This window comes from Pseudorasbora parva, chromosome 15, assembly GCF_024679245.1.
Source record: "Pseudorasbora parva isolate DD20220531a chromosome 15, ASM2467924v1, whole genome shotgun sequence".
NCBI lineage: Eukaryota > Metazoa > Chordata > Actinopteri > Cypriniformes > Gobionidae > Pseudorasbora > Pseudorasbora parva.
In genome coordinates this window covers 25,184,261-25,205,287 of record NC_090186.1, presented here as the reverse complement: position 1 = coordinate 25,205,287, position 21,027 = coordinate 25,184,261, and the positions used below count along the sequence as shown (strand labels likewise).

The 21,027-nt window shown below is 36.6% G+C and overlaps 2 protein-coding genes across 3 annotated transcripts in view; one reads left to right on the top strand and one right to left on the bottom strand.

Moving 5' to 3' along the window:
- Window positions 1-1,635: 1,635 nt before the first annotated feature.
- si:dkey-85n7.8 (COX8 domain-containing protein) lies at window positions 1,636-3,878 on the bottom strand. The gene is made up of 2 exons (XM_067418580.1): window positions 3,691-3,878; window positions 1,636-2,050 (listed from the first exon to the last, which is right to left on the bottom strand). The coding sequence occupies exons 1-2, from the start codon at window positions 3,808-3,810 to the stop codon at window positions 1,940-1,942; spliced, it is 231 nt and encodes a 76-aa protein (XP_067274681.1). The 5' UTR covers window positions 3,811-3,878; the 3' UTR covers window positions 1,636-1,939.
- A 4,322-nt stretch (window positions 3,879-8,200) lies between these two features.
- btbd7 (BTB (POZ) domain containing 7) overlaps window positions 8,201-21,027 on the top strand; it is a 102,438-nt gene continuing 89,611 nt past the window's right edge. For both annotated transcript variants that reach the window (XM_067417445.1, XM_067417444.1), the window contains exon 1: window positions 8,201-8,606. The gene's annotated coding sequence lies outside the window, so the exon portion shown is untranslated. The remainder of the gene's footprint in view (window positions 8,607-21,027) is intronic.

Sequence of the window (21,027 nt, the reverse complement as noted above, 5' to 3'; positions counted from 1 at the left end):
ACCGTTTGTTGACTAACCCTCCGCCCACAAGAACACGTAAAATAGAGGGCGTGGTCTTGTTGCTCTCCCACGTGGAGAAGAGCACGCATTCAGCGCTTGCATCTCCCCGTTATGGTAAGAGGCGCAACCTTTCCGGGCAAAGTGCGCTAAGCTGCTGTCCAATCACAACACGGGAAGCGCTGGCCCAATCAGAACTCGTTACGTGTTTGTGAAGGAGGGGCTTCAAAGAACAAGGAAATCATCAGGCCGTTTTTAGGACAGAGAAAACAGCGCTGTACAGATAAGTAAATTGTGGGAACAATACTGTTTTTTTTACACGCGAAACATGAACTCATGTTATATTGCACACTGTAAACATAATCAAAGCTTCGAAAACACGCGAAGAATAAGGCCTTTAAAGAGTGCAAATTAGTATCTAACTTAGGCAATTTTGGAGAGGCTAGCAATAGCAGGCTAGCTTTGAAAGCATATTTTCACCCTCCCTTCAGAGAGTCTCCAAAGCCACATCTCCTCCAAAAGACATGAATGTGTCTCAAAGCACATAATATTACAACAATAAGGAACATAAACAACTTGCTGACCTCTAACTTGTACCACCTGACTGCTGCTAAATCATTTGGGCGTAAATTTTAGCAGCATAGGAGGTTGCGAACTGCAGCCGCCCACCGCTCACCTCTCACTTTCAAAGCACATAGAGAAGCTACGGTGGCCGACACAGGACAAAGATGTCGTCGCTTGAGGCAGCAGAGAGTAGCTAGAGCTCTTTAGAGCAGTTTGTCCGTTTAGGGCTACTGTTGAAACATGGCAGCGCAAAAAGGTGACTTCACTGTAAGGGGACCCGCGGTGTGAAGATAGAAATGGCTCATTCTAAGGTAAAAAAAAAAAAAAAAACCTAATGGTCTAAACTCTTCCTCCTCTATTTTTCTTTTTCTTCTTCCCTTTTCTGGTTTTTGCTACTCTGAGTATACAAATCTTGGTATTTTGGGCACTTTTTGCGTTTCTTTGCCTCTTCATGACAGATCACTTCCTGTACTCCTGAGTTGTAAGTCGCTTTCAATAAAAGCGTCTGCTAAATGCATAAATGTAAATGTAAATGTAACGGTTCATTATGGAAGGTCTTTATGCACCACTGAAAAAAGTAATGTATATTATATTGCATTTCTGTCAATATCCTCAAAAATATTACACACTGCACCTTTATTGCAATTCTAAGATAGCGTTGTATGCGTGTACTTAAAGCCTGTCAATCGGCATTAGAGCGCCACCCTCAGGCTGAATAACTGTTCTGCGTGTGTTGAACGATTACAGTATAAAGCTTACAAAATATTTATTAACTAGTGCTTAGCCCCATAATCTGCCCTCTAAATTTACAGTCAGTAATCACTGCCACTGGCCTTCTAATAACCTTCTTCACCTATGAATCAATCTTCTTCCTTATTCAGTCTCTGCTCCAACTTAATGGAGATTATAATATCAAAGTGATTTTTCTTAAGAAAATAAATCTAATTTCTAAGTATACTTCTAAGCAATGCCCCCAAGGCAAGAACAATTATCACAGTGAAACACAAAGTTATCAACCAAAACAGATGGTATTAATAATAATAAAAAACTACTTTATTACAGGAAAAAGCAGTCATTTTGCAGTAAGGGCCACAGCTTACAATGGCCATAAGGGCCACAGTCCTAAGGCATTAAACACCATGAAATTATATTTCTCATTAGATTCAAATTTGCCCTTTCTCCCTCTCAAAATATTGTTTAACTGTATTATTTTTTTATTGGATACTTTTAGTAATGTATTGTTATACACATTATTATTATATTACTGTTACAATATGTTGCTCATGATGTTGTATGTTTTAAATCTACATTTTCCATTGTAGGTGAATAATGCTTTAGAGGCAGCCAGGTCTGTCTGTGGGACACCAGTGTACTGTCATCATGATGGTGGGGGTTTTGCTCTCTGCCGATATTCTGGGATGTGGTGCAGAATCCATCCAGCAGGGGCCAGGAGGGCAACAGCAAACACAGACATGATCAGGAAACTTTGCTGCAGAAAAACACAAGAATACAATCTTGAAATTGAACAGTTTTACGTACTTAAAGAATGTGCACTATTATTTAATTTTAAAACAGTAATATTATGAAATAAAATGAAAATTTAATTGTTATTTACAATGTTTATATATATATATATATATATATATATATATATATATATATATATATATACACATTGTTATTTACAATGTTTTTATATATATATATATATATATATATATATATATATATATATATATATATATATATATATATATATATATATATATATATATATATAATGTAATTTATTTCTGTGATGGGTGATGGCACACTGTATTTATTTTATTCAATTATTTTGCTTTTAGTAAAGTAAAATGAATTTAGTCTGCGTATCCACATGATTTGTCCAATGTATTAGAAATGAGATGACTAAATATAAAAAACAGTTATCTTAACTTTTGAAAGTAAAACTCAAAAAAGCCCATGCAAAAAAGAAACAAAATAAAAGTCTTCAGTCGCACTCGATCCTTCAGAAATAATTCTCATGCTGATTTGGTGCTCATGTAAGATTTCTCATCATTAGCAATATTACAAATTGCTTGAAAACATTCAAAAACTATTTGAAATAGAAATTTTTATAAAATTATAAATAGGCTACATTGAATTTTTTTTAAAAATGTATTTAATGAATCCTAGCTTTCTTATCCCCTGTCAGCCTTGAGTACTTTATGTTTGTAGCTGTGTGTGTGTGTGTGTGTGTGTGTGTGTGTGTGTGTGTGTGTGTGTGTGTTTGTGTGTGTGTGTGTGTGTGTGTGTGTGTGTGTGTGTGTGTGTGTGTGTGTGTGTGTGTGTGTGTGTGTGTGTGTGTGTGTGTGTGTGTGTGTGTGTGTGTGTGTGTGTGTGTGTGTGTGTGTGTGTGCGTTACAGGATTTTTTTTATAATGCAAAGTTACTGAATTTATTGTTCTTAAAGGGGTCATGACGGATTCTTTTTTTATTTTGAAATGCTAATTGGGGTTTACTTATAATGAAGAGCACTATATATTAGTGCTGTCAAAACGATTAATTGCGATTAATTAAATTAAATAATATTAATTAAATTAAAAGTTTTGTGTTTACTTAATATATGTGTTTAATTATGTATGCACATACATGTATATATTTAAAAGAAAATATTATTTATATATTAAATATATTTATATTCATATATAATGTAAATTATATAAATATATATTCAGTACTTGCTAATATTTCTTAAACATATACATGTATGTGTATTGATATTATTATACACATATAATAATTATACACAGTACACACACATATATCGTAAGCACAAACTTTTATTCTGGATTTTCAATCGCGATTTATCGATTTGACAGCCCTAATATATATATATGTGTGTATGTGTGTGTTTTAGCGTATACTGTGTATATTTTATTTACCTAATTATCTGAAATAAATGTAATGTTTTAAATGTTTATTTGATTTGACATTGTAATTCTTTTCTTGTCCAAACACAAGGAATATGATCTTCAAAACAAGGAAACATCCAAACTAATCTTTATCTTCATTGACCAGTTAAACAAACTTTGGCTGACCCCATGAAACTTTGCAACCTTTTAGGTTTTGTAATTGTTTCACTCACCCCAGGTCCGATCTTGCTTTTGGGTGGCTTGCTGTAGATGCTGGAGTTGCGTTTCTGGAGAATATCCTTCGCCCTGCAGACTGTCACTGGTTGCACAGCTCCCCTCAGAAAGGCCAGCATCCCAACAGCTGTATTGGTCAGCACCAGTAAGTCTGGATGCGTCTGAGAGAGAGAGAGAGAGAGAGAGAGAGAGAGGTTGAGGGAAAGGATAGAGGGGATGTTCACTGAGTATAACCGCTGGGTTTCCTGCCTGAGAACTGCTGAAGAGAAAATAGATGTATCCTGTCATATTATGGACATTATCTCCCAAAACCAGCCCACTCTTTGGGAGGGGCCTAGACAATACGACCACCCGCCCTGTAACTTTTTTTAATGCCCCTTTTGACAAGATATTAAATGAAACACATATAATCATAATTTGTCAAAGAACCAAACATGACATGTTATTGCCCTTAATATAATGTGATTAAAGCTATGTCAACTCATGTTGGACCGCTAATCCATAAAATTATAAAAAGCCTGAACTTTTCTTAACCTTACAGATGATGGACAAGCAAGCACATTGGGCTTATAATATAATGCGCCCACAGACAGTAACTTTGTTTTCTTCTACAATTAATGTCTTGTGTGATTTACACCATGGTTTGCAGGCGCTGTTTGACAGCACATGTATTCACAAGAACATAGGTAGCAGAGAAACACCTGGCTCTCTGCTTAGTGTGCATTTAGGGCTGTGTCCAGTACAAAGAGATACAAATTACAAGAGATCTGATTAAAGGAGCAGATTAAAGGGAGATAAAAGTGCAGAAAGTAGTGCAGCTGGCTGTGTGTTCTGTCAGCTGTCAGTATGGCCTGTGGTATTGCACTTCATTCATGCTGGTGATCAGATTACAGAGGCGGGTCTTTCATGCTAGAACACCGTTTGCCATTCAACACTTCCACAGTGCGTCCACAGTGGATACACCCTATTAATTGTTTGGTTTATGTACTGGGTGTGAGCAATCTTTTTGTCTCCTGTTATTATGCTATTTTGATATCTTCTAGAATAAACTTTGCCTGAGGATTTTTCTCTCTCCCCAAAACCATTGAACCTAGTGAAAACTATAGGTGGAAAAAAACATCCCAAAACAAATGTAGCTTTTTGAAATAACAAAATAAGTATTTTTTTATTATTTTTAAAATCAACGTAATCTACATTTGCATACATTTTGAATGATGCCATGAAGATTTATGAGAAATTATAAGCCATCCATTTGAAGCCACCTAGTGGACAAGAGTTTAATAATGTGGTGTTGTCGGGAAAATCCTGATGAGATATTATATTATATTATATTATATTATATTATATTATATTATATTATATTATATTATATTATATTATATGTATTGTATTATATTATATTGTCTTATATTATATTAATTATATTATACTATATTATATTATATTACAAATTAGTAAGAATTATTATATTAGATTAATAAATAGTACAATATAATATTATTTTTATAAGTTTATATTATAACATATAATATATTTGTATTTATATATTATATATATTTGCATAATATACTATTATTTAATTTTAAAACAGTAATATTATGAAATAATATGAAAATTTAATTGTTATTTACAAATTTTATATATTTTAAAATGTAATTTATTTCTGTGATGGGTGATGGCACACTGTATTTTTTATTTTTTTTGGATTATTATTATTTAGCTTTTAGTAAAGTAAAATTAATTTAGTCTGTGTATCAAAATGATTTGTCCAATGTATTAGAAATGAGATGACTAAATATAAAAAACAGTTATCTCAACTTTTGAAAGTAAAACTCAAAAAAGCCCATGCAAAAAAGAAACAAAATAAAAGTCTTCAGTCGCATGCTGATTTGGTGTTCATGTAAGATTTCTCATCCTTAGCAATGTAAAACACTTCTTGAAAACAGTGTTTATTTGAAATAGAAATCTTTTATAAAATTATAAATATCTAGGCTATATTGTAATTTTATATATATATATATATATATATATATATATATATATATATATATATATATATATATATATATATATATATATATATATATATATAATGAATTCTAGTTTTCTCATCCCCTGTCAGCCTTACTGCTGAGTACTTTATGTTTGTAGCTGAGCTCTATAAACATATATGTGTGTGTGTTACATACATTTTTTTATTATGCAAAGTTACTGAATTTATTGTTCTTAAAGGGGTCATGACGGATTCTTTTTTATTTTTAAATGCTAATATAATATATATAGGTCCTTCTCAAAAAATTTGCATATTGTGAGAAAGTTCATTATTTTCCATAATGTAATGATACTAATTAAACTTTCATATATTTTAGATTCATTGTACACCAACTGAAATATTTCAGGTCTTTTATTGTTTTAATACTGATGATTTTGGCATACAGCTTATGAAAACCCAAAATTCCCCCAAAAAATAGCATATTTCATCCGACCAATAAAAGAAAAGTGTTTTAAATACAAAAAAAGTCAACCGTCAAATAATGTTCAGTTATGCACTCAATACGGGAATACTTTTGCAGAAATGACTGCTTCAATGCGGTGCGGCATGGAGGCGATCAGCCTGTGGCACTGCTGAGGTGTTATGGAGGCCCAGGATGCTTCGATAGCGGCCTTAAAGGGTTAGTTCACCAAAAAATGAAATTGATGTCATTAATGACTCACCCTAATGTCGTTCCAAACCCGTAAGACCTCCGTTCATTATCGGAACACAGTTTAAGATATTTTATATTTTAGTCCCGGCATAATGCAGTCAATGCCCACTTCACTGTACATGTCCAGAAAGCTAATAAAAACATCATCAAAGTAGTCCATATTTGATATCAGTTAGTTGATTAGAGTCTCTTGAAGCATCGAAAATACATTTTGGTCCAAAAATATCAAAAACTACGATTTTATTCAGCATTGTCTTCTCCTCCATGTGCCTCCAAAAAGAATCAAACGGTTAATGAATCAGTGAATCGATCAAAGATTCGGGTCGCCAATGTCACGTGATTTCAGCGACATTGGCGACCCGAATCTTTGATCGATTCACTGATTCATTAACCGTTTAATTGGTTCCGATGATGAACGAAGGTCTTACGGGTGTGGAACGACATTAGGGTGAGTCATTAATTACATCCATTTCATTTTTGGGTGAACTAACCCTTTAAGCTCATCCAGAGTGTTGGGTCTTGCGTCTCTCAACTTTCTCTTCACAATATCCCACAGATTCTCTATGGGGTTCAGGTCAGGAGAGTTGGCAGGCCAATTGAGCACAGTAATACCATGGTCAGTAAACCATTTACCAGTGGTTTTGGCACTGTGAGCAGGTGCCAGGTTGTGCTGAAAAACCAAATCTTCATCTCCATAAAGATTTTCAGCAGATGGAAGCATGAAGTGCTCCAAAATCTCCTGATAGCTAGCTGCATTGACCCTGCCCTTGATAAAACACAGTGGACCAACCCCAGGAGCTGACATGGCACCCCAGACCATCACTGACTGTGGGTACTTGACACTGGACTTCAGGCCTTTCCTTCTCCCCAGTCTTCCTCCAGACTCTGGCACCTTGATTTCCGAATGACATGCAAAATTTGCTTTCATCCGAAAAAAGCACTTTGGACCACTGAGCAACAGTCCAGCGCTGCTTCTCTGTAGCCCAAAGTGGCTTGACCTGGGGAATGCGGCACCCTTAAGCCATTTCCTGCACACACCTGTGCACGGTGGCTCTGGATGTTTCTACTTCAGACTCAGTCCACTGCTTCCGCAGGTCCCTCAAGGTCTGGAATCGGTCCTTCTCCACAATCTTCCTCAGGGTCCAGTCACCTCTTCTCGTTGTGCAGCGTTTTTTCCCACACTTTTTCCTTCCCACAGACTTCCCACTGAGGTGCCTTGATAAAGCACTCTGGGAACAGCCTATTCGTTCAGAAATTTCTTTCTGTGTCTTACCCTCTCGCTTGAGGGTGTCAATGATGGCCTTCTGGAAACCTTGCGGTTTTGAGTAATGAACCAGGCTGGGAGTTTTTAAAAGCCTCAGGAATCTTTTGCAGGTGTTTAGAGTTAATTAGTTGATTCAGATGATTAGGTTAATAGCTCGTTTAGAGAACCTTTTCATGATATGCTAATTTTTTCTAATAGTAATATGTTATTGTTGTTGTTATTATTATTATTATTATACAATTTATAAGAACATAGTTGATTTGTAATATAAATGTGTCTTTTCTCTCCTTTGAAGGATTCATGTAGCCTATGAATAAAGTATTATTATTATTATTATTATTATTATTTTTTAGAAAATCTTACGAAACCTTTTAATCGATAGTGTATAGATATATAAAAACCTGAAAAAAATCACCTGTATTTTCCTTATTATATTTCGACTCTATTATCTTATTTGGCCTATAGGTCCAACCAACCCAGAAGGTTGATTGGACCTTTTTGCTGTGTGCCTCATCTGAGCTCGAGCAGATAGATGGCGTAGCGACATTGCTAACCGAACCCTGACGCTTAGCCCTCCCCTCATTGTTTTACTGAATAAGAGGAGGATACAACACTACATGTAATATTTGCTCACGGGAAACTGAAAGCAAAGAGCAAAGACTCTAATTGAGCTGTTTTGTTGTTGAACGAGGCGTTAAAAGCGAGTAATGTAGGATGGATGGTGTAACGAAAAAGTACTAGCAGCCTGCTAGCGCTTCATATATGTGTTTGTATGTGTGTATGTGTGTGTGAACCCGGGACGCGCAGAGGCTTTTCACTCAATAACACTACGAAAGAAAAGTGCGAGCGATTTTGCTCGGCTAAGCAAATATCAGAAGTCGCTGGCTTGGATTTTGGCTCGTTTTATGAGCAAGAAGAGAAGAGAGGAGCTGTAAACTTGACTCAGGTAGGGTTGAAGGCATTTTTTCTCCTTTTTTGCTTTGCTTGCTAATCTGCCATGGCGAGCTGCTGAATTAGCTACATTTACAGTTATGCCTTGTGTTTTAAAACCACAAGAATCTTTGGCTGTTTATCCGTAATGCTGGTTATTATAACCTGATAAACTTCATATAGTAACCTTTTTCACTCTTCCACACAGAACTAGTAAGCAAAGCTTAGTTAGTTATTGTGGTTAGCTTGCATGCTAAACCAAAAGAAAACATTAACACCACGTAAGTTCTTTAGTTTATTGTACAAAGAGGTTAAAACAACTAGATAAGCCGCAATTTGGTAACTTTTCACCCAAAGGAGCTGTTAAGAACCACCTGAATGCTAAATGCACATAAAGCTAGGCTAGCTTGAGTATGCGTAGTTTGCAGTTATTACAGATGTAACGTTAATGCCTTCATGTATGCGGACACGTCATTAATAAAGGGGAAGAATCATACTAGGAATATGCTTGTATGCTCGAGTTGAGCTGTCAGTAGCCACCAGCATTCTCTAACCAGTTTCAAATATGTAACTTGCTTGATTTGGGAGATACTTTTCCAGTTGCCCAGCTAGATACTGAAAGATACTGAAGAGTTCTAAAAGCATACTTGGCATGTTGGAGATGTTTCTCCTTATAAAAAGCTTGTATAGTCCCCACGAGAGAGGTTTTTTGCACAATTAAACTGGCCCTCCTTTATTTGTATTTAGAAAAGAGGCTGCTGCACTCTGCCTTATTTTAGACCTCTGTAATTAGACCGGGCATTGTTTAGGAAAATTAGTGGACAGGAACATATTCCTCTGTCTTTGTCGTGACTGTTTATTTCCTTTGGAATTCTGGAAATCATCAGGGTCTAATTAAAGGCAAAGTTTTAACTGCTGACTAAATTGGTTTACATCAAGTCCCATCCTGTTTGGCCCCCATGAGTTCATTCACCTCTACAGTATCTCTCAGTTTCCTACATGGAGCCTTTTGACCCCATGTTCCCAGGAGACTTAAACGTGTTGTGAGAATGTGTTAATAAAGGATTGTTTTGCAACCCAAATTGCTTTCTTTGTGATAATGGAGATTATCACACTGCACATTATTTGGATTTGTAGGAAGTATTCAGGGATTTCAAGTGCCTTGTTTATCAGATGTCCCCTAAGCAAAAGTAGAAACGGTGTGATTTACTGATAGCCTTCTGCCTGCCCATGAGAAGCAAAGGTAAATGTTTTAATGAGACACAACCAACCCAATTCTGTGCAGCTTTATCTGCTGCTGCTGCTTTGTTGAGAGAATGTCGTCCTTAATATAGCTCAATCAGCAGCATTGTTGTTCATCAACGTGGGTAATTCAAGAAACAATTTAGTGAAGAGAGCAGTTTGTGGTTTGGGTCCTGCAGTATGTTGTAAAAGTATTGTGACTGTGGTCGATGTGTAGGGGTTTCCCCCTCTTTTTTTCATCTTGCTGTGATGTAGGCCATCCTTTCTTCTGCTGCCGTGCTGCAATATGTGCTTGTGCCAACAGTTAAGTCAGATTTACGCCTGACGGTGCTGCAGTTCTATGTTAAAGCGATAGTTGACCTGAAAGTGTGAGTTCTGCCATCATTTACTCACCCTCATATAATTTCAAAACCTTTGACTTTCTTCTGTGCCGGAAATGAGAGATTTTAAAGAATTTTCATCAAGATCAGTGGCCACCGCTCAAATGGTTCTGTAAAAGTTGTCCATATGACTTGTGCTCTATACTACAAGTCACATGATTTTTAAAAGTCATTATTCACTAATAATCTTCTCATCCAGTGAGATTATAATTTAAAAACTGCTGAGACCAGACCAGGTTAATTTGTGAATTGGGTCAACTAGTTAATTGCAACGAATCAGCTTTTATTCACTCATCCAGTTCCCAGTGATTTGTTTGCTGCAGTTTAAAGGGATAGTTCACCTAAAAATGAAAATTACTCCAGAATTTACTCGCCCTCAAGTCATCCTAGGTGTATGACATTCTTATTTCTGACAAATACAATTGGGGTTTTATAAAAAAAAAGCACCTTGCTAATCCAACCATTATAATGGCAGTGTAAGAAAAATAAAGTAAAAATCTATCTTCTGTTGAACTGCCCTCCGTATTCAACTTTCGGAAAAGCACAACTGGCATGTAGCTTTCCTGTAGCTCAACCAGCAGAGCGTGGCGCTAGCACCGCCAAGGTCATGGGTTCGATTCCCAGGGAAAGCAAGAACTGATAATAAGTGTTGTCAAAAATATCGATATTTCGACATGTATCGATACTGGAATATCTGAAACGGTACGATTCTCAGTTTTTACAGTATCGATACCAGCTGCGCTCTCCTCTCCGACCGAAAGTGAGCTGACACACACCGGCATATTCTCACTCAGCCCGGTTAACCTCTGAGCACGGCGAACGCGCGTTCTGCTGGACTTTTTCCTCATGACAGTGTGTTAGTTTGTGATCGGTCTGAATTTCGCGCGGGATTGCACATAAATTAATTCTACTAATCCCGCAGATTTCGTGCTCACATCTGAAGCGCACACACATAGCCTACCGTAATAAAGCCGCCTTTGACTAGCCTGACAAGCCAGACCCACATCAAGATGTTTGGTCTGGAAACTCACCATAAACAGGGCTCAATCCGAGGGGCGGGATAAACGGTTGTCTTTAAACCTCCCTCTGCACGCGATAAGATAGCGCTACACCAACCAGAGCAACGAAGATGAAGCAGAGCTCGCTGACAGATTAAACATTCGCCGTATCCGGTCGGCTAAACTCCAAACACATCTTCCCTTTTTTAAGAATGACTACAGTGCCGTTCTTTGTTCTTTTCTCAGAGAAAAGCTCAACTCCAAGTCTTCCTGAATCGCAGTCAAAGCTGATTCGAAAGACCGGCGCCGTTCGCCAGTTTCTGTGTTTACTAGAAGCACGCAAACGCAACTCGGCCGTCGTCATTATGGCCCCGCCCACCGACTCTATACATGATGTGATCGGCCCGTCCAGATTGTGAGGAATACAGCTCAGAAGGGTATCGAGAGTTCCTAGACGACACTTGCGGGCAGATTAAATTTGCTGCCGCTAGGGTGCGTCTAGATTTCTAGGCTAGCCTCTGACATGATACAAGTGCAAACATTTACTTCTTATTCCAGCTTATTATTGGTCAAATACACTTAAAGAATTATCAGTGCACATCTGGAAGAGTATTAACATAAACACAGTCGCAAACAGTTCAGGAAGAACGAGTAACAGGAACAGTGTTTAGGATCCATGCGTCCGTTAGTCTTAAAGGGGTCATTTGTTATTCAAACTACAAAAAGACAAACGATCAACTGCTCTTGACTGATCAACTTGTGTAACTTTAATAGTTTCATCTGTACGCTATTGAATTTTTTACAAAGAACATTATCCAATGTTGTTTTAAATGTAATTACTATGCATTTTTTATTCTGTTTCTTATCTGAATGTTAGACTTACCTGAAAAAATAAAGCAGTCTGTTTAATTTGTATCTTCTATTCTATTGGATTTATTTGTGCTATTGTTTGTAATCTGTTTATTTGTTCTTATTTTATTACTGTTTACTCGTCTTTTTAAATTCAATTTACCATTTGAAATCAAGCTTTTGCAACACAATTACCCCACTGTAAAAAATACATTAATTTGAATAGTAATTGATCAATAATTGTTAAAATCAAAAGATGTCCAACCCTAAGGAACATGCTGGCCACATGAATTTTTAGTAAAAAATAACAATGAATAATAACAAGTTCTGTTGTCATATTAAGCATTTTTATTTTTTTTATTTTTTACTGTGGTATCGATTTAGTATCGATATATCGATATTTTAGTCTGGTATCGTATCAAAGTCATAATTTTAGTATCGTGACAACACTACTGATAATAATGTAAAATGTGTACCTTGAATGCAATGTAAGTCGCTTTGGATAAAAGCGTCTGCCAAATGCATAAATGTAAAATGTAAATGTAGTGTAAGTGTTTTGACCTGTGAGAGGCCTTACATTGTCTGCGTCAGTTGAATGTGGTTTGCCGGAAACTAGATATTTTTACTTTATAAAGTTTTAAATATGGATATTTTTCTTACACAAACCCATCGATTCATTTCAGAAGGCCTTTCTTAACCCCCACCCAGAGCCTAATGGGTGGGTGCACTATTTTGGGCTGCCATTCACTGCCGTTATAATGCTTGGATTAACCAGGACATTTTTTAATATAACTCTGATTGTGTTCGTCTGAAAGAAGAATGTCATATACACCTAGGATGGCTTAAGGGCGAGTAAATTGTGGTAATTTTCATTTTTGGGTGAATTTAATCACCTCTGAATAATGACTTACATTTTGATCTTTTCCTCATAGCTTTTTGTATGATAAGAGTCAGAGGAATGACTTCTGCTGGGTAATTTTTGTTTCGTCTTTGGTGATTCAGTTGGTTCTATAATTGTGTGGAAATGAGTTGAGTAAAGATTCTTCGACAGGTTTTTTTATATATATATATATATATATATATATATATATATATATATAAAATATATATATATATTTTATATTATATATTTTATATATATATATATATATATATATATATATATATATATATATATATTAGGGCTGGACGATATGGCCAAAATTCATATCACGATATTTTTCTTAATTTCGGTCGATACGATATAATTCCGATATCGATATGAACTATATAAAAGCTTTAGGAAAAACTACTAAGAACTGCCACAAAGGATGTCTGTACCTACAAACTTCTGAAAAATGTATTTGCCAAGTCTATGAATAGTCCTCCTATAAAACTATATAATATTTTAGAAATAAAACCAGTACAAATAAATTAATGTTCATCTTTTATTTGTATTTAGCCTTTATATGAAAAAGAAATGTGAAATCAACATCAAATTAACATAAGACTCCCACTTTATTAATATTAATATCTTAAGTTTAAACTACAACATAGGCTGATTATATTATTCTTAATATAGATTAAACAAAAGTGCTTCAGGCAGGATTCAGCCTGACTCAGAATACTCTAGCGGAGGGATCTTCTTCAGATGGTGGATCTGCTTCACAGCGTACAGCGCTCCTGTGCCGCAGACGCAGTTTATTGAGCATTTTCTTATAAGTTTTAAATTTCAGTGAAGAACAATTCATAGCGCTCTATTTTCCATTTATGCAAAACTATAGCATATATTTAATGCTGAAGTTATTTAATTAAAAATGCAGTAAAAAACGTAATACAGTGAAATATTATTCTGATCTACATCATCTGTTCACTACGTGAATATATAGTAAAGTGTCATTTATTTCTGTGATCAAAGCTGAATTTATCATCATTACTCCAGTCTTCAGTGTCACTCATCATTCTCATATTAGGATTCGATGCTAAACAAACATTTATGATTATTATCAGTGTTGAAAACAGTTTTGTTGCTCATGATGCTACTTCATTGCTTTCATATATTGTCGCATTCGTCTGACTGTCGTCGTCACCTTTCAGCTCATAACGATTGATTTCCTTCAGCTGCAGCTCCAGCGCGACAGTACGTTTCTACGAATCCGCTTTTGGACTTTCTGTGAGAGCGCCCTCCTCATATTTAGATACGAATAAAATGACAGGTCATGCATAGATTATTTTTTGTCTCTGAAATTAAATCTTGATGTATTCACGTTGGTTTCTATGTATAGGCTACACTTGCCCGTGACCTCAAGAAGCGCGCAATCAACCGAGGTTAGAGAAAGCGGTCTTTAGCGTCTCTGTTAACTTGCCCGCCCTCGCTCCAGGTAATGCCGTTTCGAATCCCGCTCGGAGCGGGTCGACTAGGACCGGTGAGACCCAGTAAATGTGCGGGGGATGAAAATACACTTACCGTAATTAAAAGTGCAGGGGACACGCCGAACCACTTCCACCCCACTGAATAAACGTTAGTCTTTCTTCTCTTATCAACTATTTCTTTCTCCTTACTTGTGGAAGTTCGTTCAGTCACATTTGTGTTGCGGTCAGGGAAACTTTGTAGCTAAAACTTGCCGCGTTGGATCTATCAGCCTACTACTGCTGAGCACTGACTGCGTTTCTGTGGTGTACGTCATCGTGCAAGTAGCCAATCATGTTCTGCTCTTTCTGACGGCTGCGCCCTGAACGTCAGTCAGTGAGGAATGCTGTAATATATTTATCGAAATATCGGAAATGTGTTTAAAAATCATATCACCGTTATTGAAAAAAATTATATCGCGATATATATTGATATTGAATTATTGTCCAGCCCTAATATATATATATATATAATATATATATATATATATATATATATATAATATATATGGTGTGCATAGCACTAAATGAAACATATGGGCAGGGCTCAACAGTAAAGATTTTTTTTTTCTTTCTGCTGGCTCATTTTGGGCAAGTAATTAAGATTTTTATTTACCCTGCCAGCATTTTTACCAACTTCATGACGCACAATTTTATTTTTAGTGACACGTCTGTGTATCGGTGATGATACAATTAAAAAAAATATATAATTTGTCAAATTTTGACAGCATAAACATTTCTACTTTTGAATAGTAGCTTGCTTAACTTAAAGGGTTAGTTCACCCAAAAATGAAATTTATGCCATTAATGACTCCACAATTGTTCCACACCTGTAAAACCTCCGTTCATCTTCGGAATGCAGTTTAAGATATTTTATATTTAGTCCAAGAGCGTATCCAAGTGTATGCACACTTTACTGTCCATGTCCAGAAAGGGAATAAAAACACCATCAAAGTAGTCCATATGTGACATCAGTTAGTCATTTAGAATCTCTTGAAGCTAGGGCTGTGCGATATTAAAGAAAAATGTGATATGGGTTACCTTGTTAAATAATGCGATATGCCATACGATATTGCAATTAGTGTGTAACGTCTATTTAAATTAAAAAATAAAAATAAAAATGAAAGTGATACCATTTATGTGTTTAACTTTCTTTCAAGGAAAAGAAAGCATCGTTACAACTTATGAAAGTGACCAGCAGCTTTTTAGCAAAAAATAATGTCAGGAATCTGACAATATAATTTTAACATCAATGTAAACAAACAAAAAATGTAATTGGAAATGTAATGCAGACACGAAACTTAACTGAAGGATCACACGCTTTCAGAGAGGCAACTTGTGCATGTTTCGATGTGTGTGTCAGACAGCGCGAGACTGCAAGTTATTGTTTTTCTCCAGTTATTGCATTTAATAGCTATTTTTAACATCAAGCAAGTCACATAAATAAAATTTGTGTGCCCAGTTTATTCTCTGCTATATGCGTCGACCTATTAAAACGTACACTTTTTCACAATGTTAAAGTAGCCTATTAAAATCATTCAGATATTGCATGCTGTTGCTATATGCATATTACGATATACATACGATATTTCGATAATCTCGATATATTGTGCTGCCCTACTTGAAGCATCGAAACATGGGGACAACATTAGGTTGAGTCATTGATTACATAAATTTCATTTTTGGGTGAACTAATCCTTTAATATGTACACACTGCCGTTCAGACGTTTGTTGTCAATACGATTTTGTTGAAGTCTTTTATGCTCACTAAGGCTGCATTTGATGGTCAAAATTTTGTAATTTATTACATAGATTTTTCAGCAGCCATAACTCCAGTCTTCATTGTCACATGACCCTTCAGAAATCATTCTAATATGATGATTTTGTGCTTAAAACATTTCTTATTTGAATCAATATTGAAAACGTTTGTGCTTAATATTTCTGTGGAAACAGTGATACATTTTTCAGGATTCTTTGAATAGAAAGTTCAAAAGAACAGCATTTTTTTTTTTAACATAAAGGTCTTTACTGATACTTTTGATTAATGTCTTTTCTGAATAAAAGTAACACTTTTTTTAAAGGGTAAATAACAGAAGTCTCATGCTAATCTTGAGTACCTATAGAGTACTAGTACTGTATCCGTCATATCTCAAAGTTAGTTTTATAATTTTTTAAAAGGAATTTCTTGTGGAGGCGTTCGGTGGGAGGAGTGAAAGACCACACACACACACACACGCACACCGACCATGGTGCCGACTGCTTCCGTAACCCAAACTGAGCTCATTGATGAACACTTGCTCTTGTTCTTGCTCTCGCTCTGGTCCAGGAGATGTGCCCATACAAGGAAATCCGCCCTTGATGTCATACAGGGCCATACTCAGAAAACTTTCCATAACTTGAATCCTGAAGGAGTGTTTTTGGAACAAATTCCAAATTTAAAAGAAAAAAAAATCATACATCCAATTCGTTTATTTATTTATTTATTTTTTACTCTGGCCGTGTTTATCAGAATCAAAAAATGCTTTAAATTAAACATCCCCTTTAAAAAATAAATAAATTGTATTAACCCAAACTCTTCAGGATAAAATGTTAACTTGGTGTCATTAAAAGCAGAATTTGCTACTTGTCTAATTCGTGACAAATGTTTAAGTTTGCAAGACATGAAAACACATGTACACGATCAGTGAATGCAAGATGTAGTGACAACTGTCCCGAAACACTCTCACACTGTGGACCGTTTGGCCATCCTCATTCTTGATAGCTGTCTGTTGGATAACTGCTTCACAGCTTACAGTAGATCTAGTCAGTCCATCAAGGATCGTTATGAAATCTTTTGCTGTTATGAATTAGTTCACGGTCTCTCTCTGTAGCGATGTGCCAGGGTTTTGTAGACTGAGTGTGTAGTAATTGTATACAATGTAATCAGCAGCTTGCCAGTTGTATAACCTTGAAAAGTATCAGACAATCTTGCAGATCCATTTGTATTGATTAACGGCACCCCAGGTATGATTCAAAAATAAGATTTTATTGGGCATTTGTTTACAAGTCGCAAAAAAATATGGTGATATTGTGAACCGTTGCTCATGTCCTATTGTTCAGGACAATGATGTTTTAGATCATTTGGCTTATGTATTTCAGACAAACAAAGAAAATCTACTGCATTATAAGGACTGTGTCTTTATTATTTGGACTTTGCTGACATAATTGCTATAATGGTTTGCTATTTTTTTTTTCAACATTAAGCCATGGTAGTGGTATTGGCTGATGGATGTAGAAATATGAATAAAATATATATATATTTTGCAGTCTTTGAAGGTCCCTGCAGTTCCACAAGCACACTGGCTTGACCTCTGGCTGCTGTCACTGGAGAGAGAAATTGGATGGGGAAAGGAAAGTGGGACATGTTTTCATTTTCCACTCCCCTTGTTGTCCTTGGCAACCACTTTTTTTTTCTTCTTCTCCCTTCTCTTAAAATGACAGGCTGACTCAGGTCCCAATATTTCACCTTGTTCATGTGTTGTTTGAACACACACACACTAGGGTTGTGCCGATGGACGATATCATCGTCCATCGTGATGGCTGTGCGACATCACGATGGAGAAACACCATCGTGATGCCACGCCCCCGCCCCCGCCACGCTGCGAGTCTTGGAGTCAACACACCAGCGTATGTGAGCGGAGTGGAGCGGAGGCAATTTCCCCTCCACGCTCTTTCTAAGCATTCAGGAATCCCTCCGCTCCAGCTCCGCTCCGGATTCACCATCTCCCTCTCATCGCCTCGCCTCGCTCACTGATATCAGAAACACCGCTCCATCTCCGCTTCGAGGAAATTTGCGGCTAATAACTGCTGAAGTATTTTAGTAAGCTCTGAAATATCCCGATAAAGTTCGGTTTATAACCTGCATTAACTGAAAAAAATTATAAAAAATAAACAATAGGAGATTAAGAGCCTAGTTTCAACGTGGTTTATTGGAACATTTGTGTGAATTTCCCCCCACTATGCCAAACTGGCTTTATCAAAAGTTAAATATCATTGATGCTTTTTGCAGTGCAAATTTGTTTGTATGTTTGGAAGTTTGGAAAGATGAACGTTTTCATCAGTTATTTTATCTACGGATCAATACAGATGTCTGCTCATTCAAAATCATATAATAGAATATAATAACTGTATAGGCTACCTACTGGCTACTGATAACTGTATGCAGGTAAGCACTACAAGATGTTTTTGAATGCATTAGAGAGAACGATTAGTTTGTGTGTGAATAAGTGCTACCTGTTTAAAATGTGCTTTCACCCGGTCATATTCAGTATGAGGTAAAAAAAAAAAAATCCCTTAAACTTTAACATCCCACTCATGCCCATCGGCGTGATCATCTGTATCAAGCTGGTTGTTTACCGTGCGAGTTCTGAACACTGCACCATGTGCTTATTTAAATCTTTTTTCTACACATATTAGGCTACATATTTCTCATGTCTGTGAGGCAAGCCTGCCGAGTTTCAGTTTGAGACGCGCTCCAGTTCATGATCATTGAAAGCGATCGCTTCCGCGACCTCATAGTCTAGGCTACTTATTTGCTTCTTATAAATTAAATACATGCAATTGGCCAAAAAAACCTTTATTAAAATTAAGATACAATTTTTACAAAACGAAAGAAAGCTTTTTGCAAAACAAAACTTAATATTAAACTAAATAGGCCTATAACAGCCAAAATCATTTCTGACCCACTTATAGCCTATCATAATCAGATGAAATTATAAAAACAGATAAAAAATAAAATTAGGCTATACATAAATTAAAAACATTGTTTAATGGCTACAACAAGTATAGTAAGCTACAGATTAATGTCATGTCTGAGCTGGATTTGAACGAACATCATTTTACCGCTGGGTTCATGAGCGCACACCTGCGGATTATTGAGCTGATCACACCGGCCCCGCTCCGCTCATTAGTCATTACAGGCTCGTTCTCGTCAGAACGCCCACGTATTAAAAAATGGTCGGGTTTAAATGGGGCTCGGGCTCATAATTACAGTTAATGTGTCGGGCAGGGCCGGTCTCTTGGGTGCATTGGCTTGGGTAGGGTCGGTCTTGATTTTTTTTGAACTGATCTAAGCTCTAGTTCGCAAAAAACGAAAACGAAACGAAAATATTCGTTTTTCGTCCCCCCTGGACGATATCATCGTCCATCGCGATGTTTTACTGTACACATCGTCAAATGCCGATTTAAGTGACATCGCCCAACCCTAACACACACACATTTGTTTTTGTGAAATGTGGGGACATTCCATAGGCGTAATAGTTTTTATGTTGTACAAACCGTATTTTATATCCCCCTACACTGCTCCTGCCCCTAAACCTACCCATCACAGGAAACATTCAGCGTTTGTACTTTCTCAAAAAAACTCATCCTGTATGATTTATAAGCATTTTGAAAAATAGGGACATGGCCATTAACCTTCTTCTTGTAATACCTATGTCACACCCATGGCATTATACACATTTGTTCCTCATATTTCAAGAAAACATGCCCCCCCCCCCCCCCCCACACACACACAAATTAAATGTTCACTTCCCTTGTCTAACCCTCATCATCATGCACTAATGAAACCCATTTCTGCTGTTTAAGACCAAAACTGCAGCAGTGGATTCATCTCAAATGCTTGAAGTGAGCTTTAATGCTGCTCAACTCATTCTCAGAAATGTCATTCTTTGGATCTGCCATATTTTACAAGTAATGTTGCATCATAAAAAGCGATGGTAAATTTCCGCGCAGAGGGGGTTTACTATGAGCCACTTCCTGTGGCCGTTAACTTGCAGGTTGACATCACATGTAGCTATTATTCATTGAGATGGGGTTATTTTTTGACATTTTAGGAAGTTTTTCACTTCCTAAATTTCCACAGTTTCGGTGCTCCATATTCAATCAACGTTGAATACAGAGCATAGCTGTTTTTCTTTTTTCAATGCTTTTCCCCCCACAATTTTTTAACTGATTACACTCCTGAACAAAATCTTAAGACCAGGGGATGCATTGCAAGTTTTACACATTTCGCAATTGTGGATCATAACCGGGTTGTAAGTGCTGCTTCAAAATTCCAAAAGAAGAAACAGAAGCAAGAGACAAAAAATAGAGAGTAGGCAATTTATTGAAAACTGCAATTAAACTCAAACAGGCCGTTCATCAGCTGATCAAAAGTTTAAGACCATAGCCCAAAAATAAACGCACAACAGTATTAAAAGTGTCAAAAAAGGACTCGGTAGTGAGTAGCCCCACCGTTCTTGTTGATCACTTCAAAAACTCGTTTCGGCATGCTTGATGCGACTGTTTCCAGGAGGCTGGTGGGAACGTTGCTCCATGTGGTGAAGATGACTTCACAAAGGGCATCCATGGTCTGGAATTGACATCCATTTTTGTAAACTTCCCTTGCCACCCATCCCCAAATGTTCTCAATGGGATTTAGATCACGGTAACCCGTAGGATGGTCCAAAAGAGCAATGTTATTCTCCTGGAAGAAGTCCTTCGTCAGGCGGGCTTTGTGAATTGCAGCGTTGTCCTGTTGAAAGACCCAGTCATTACCGCA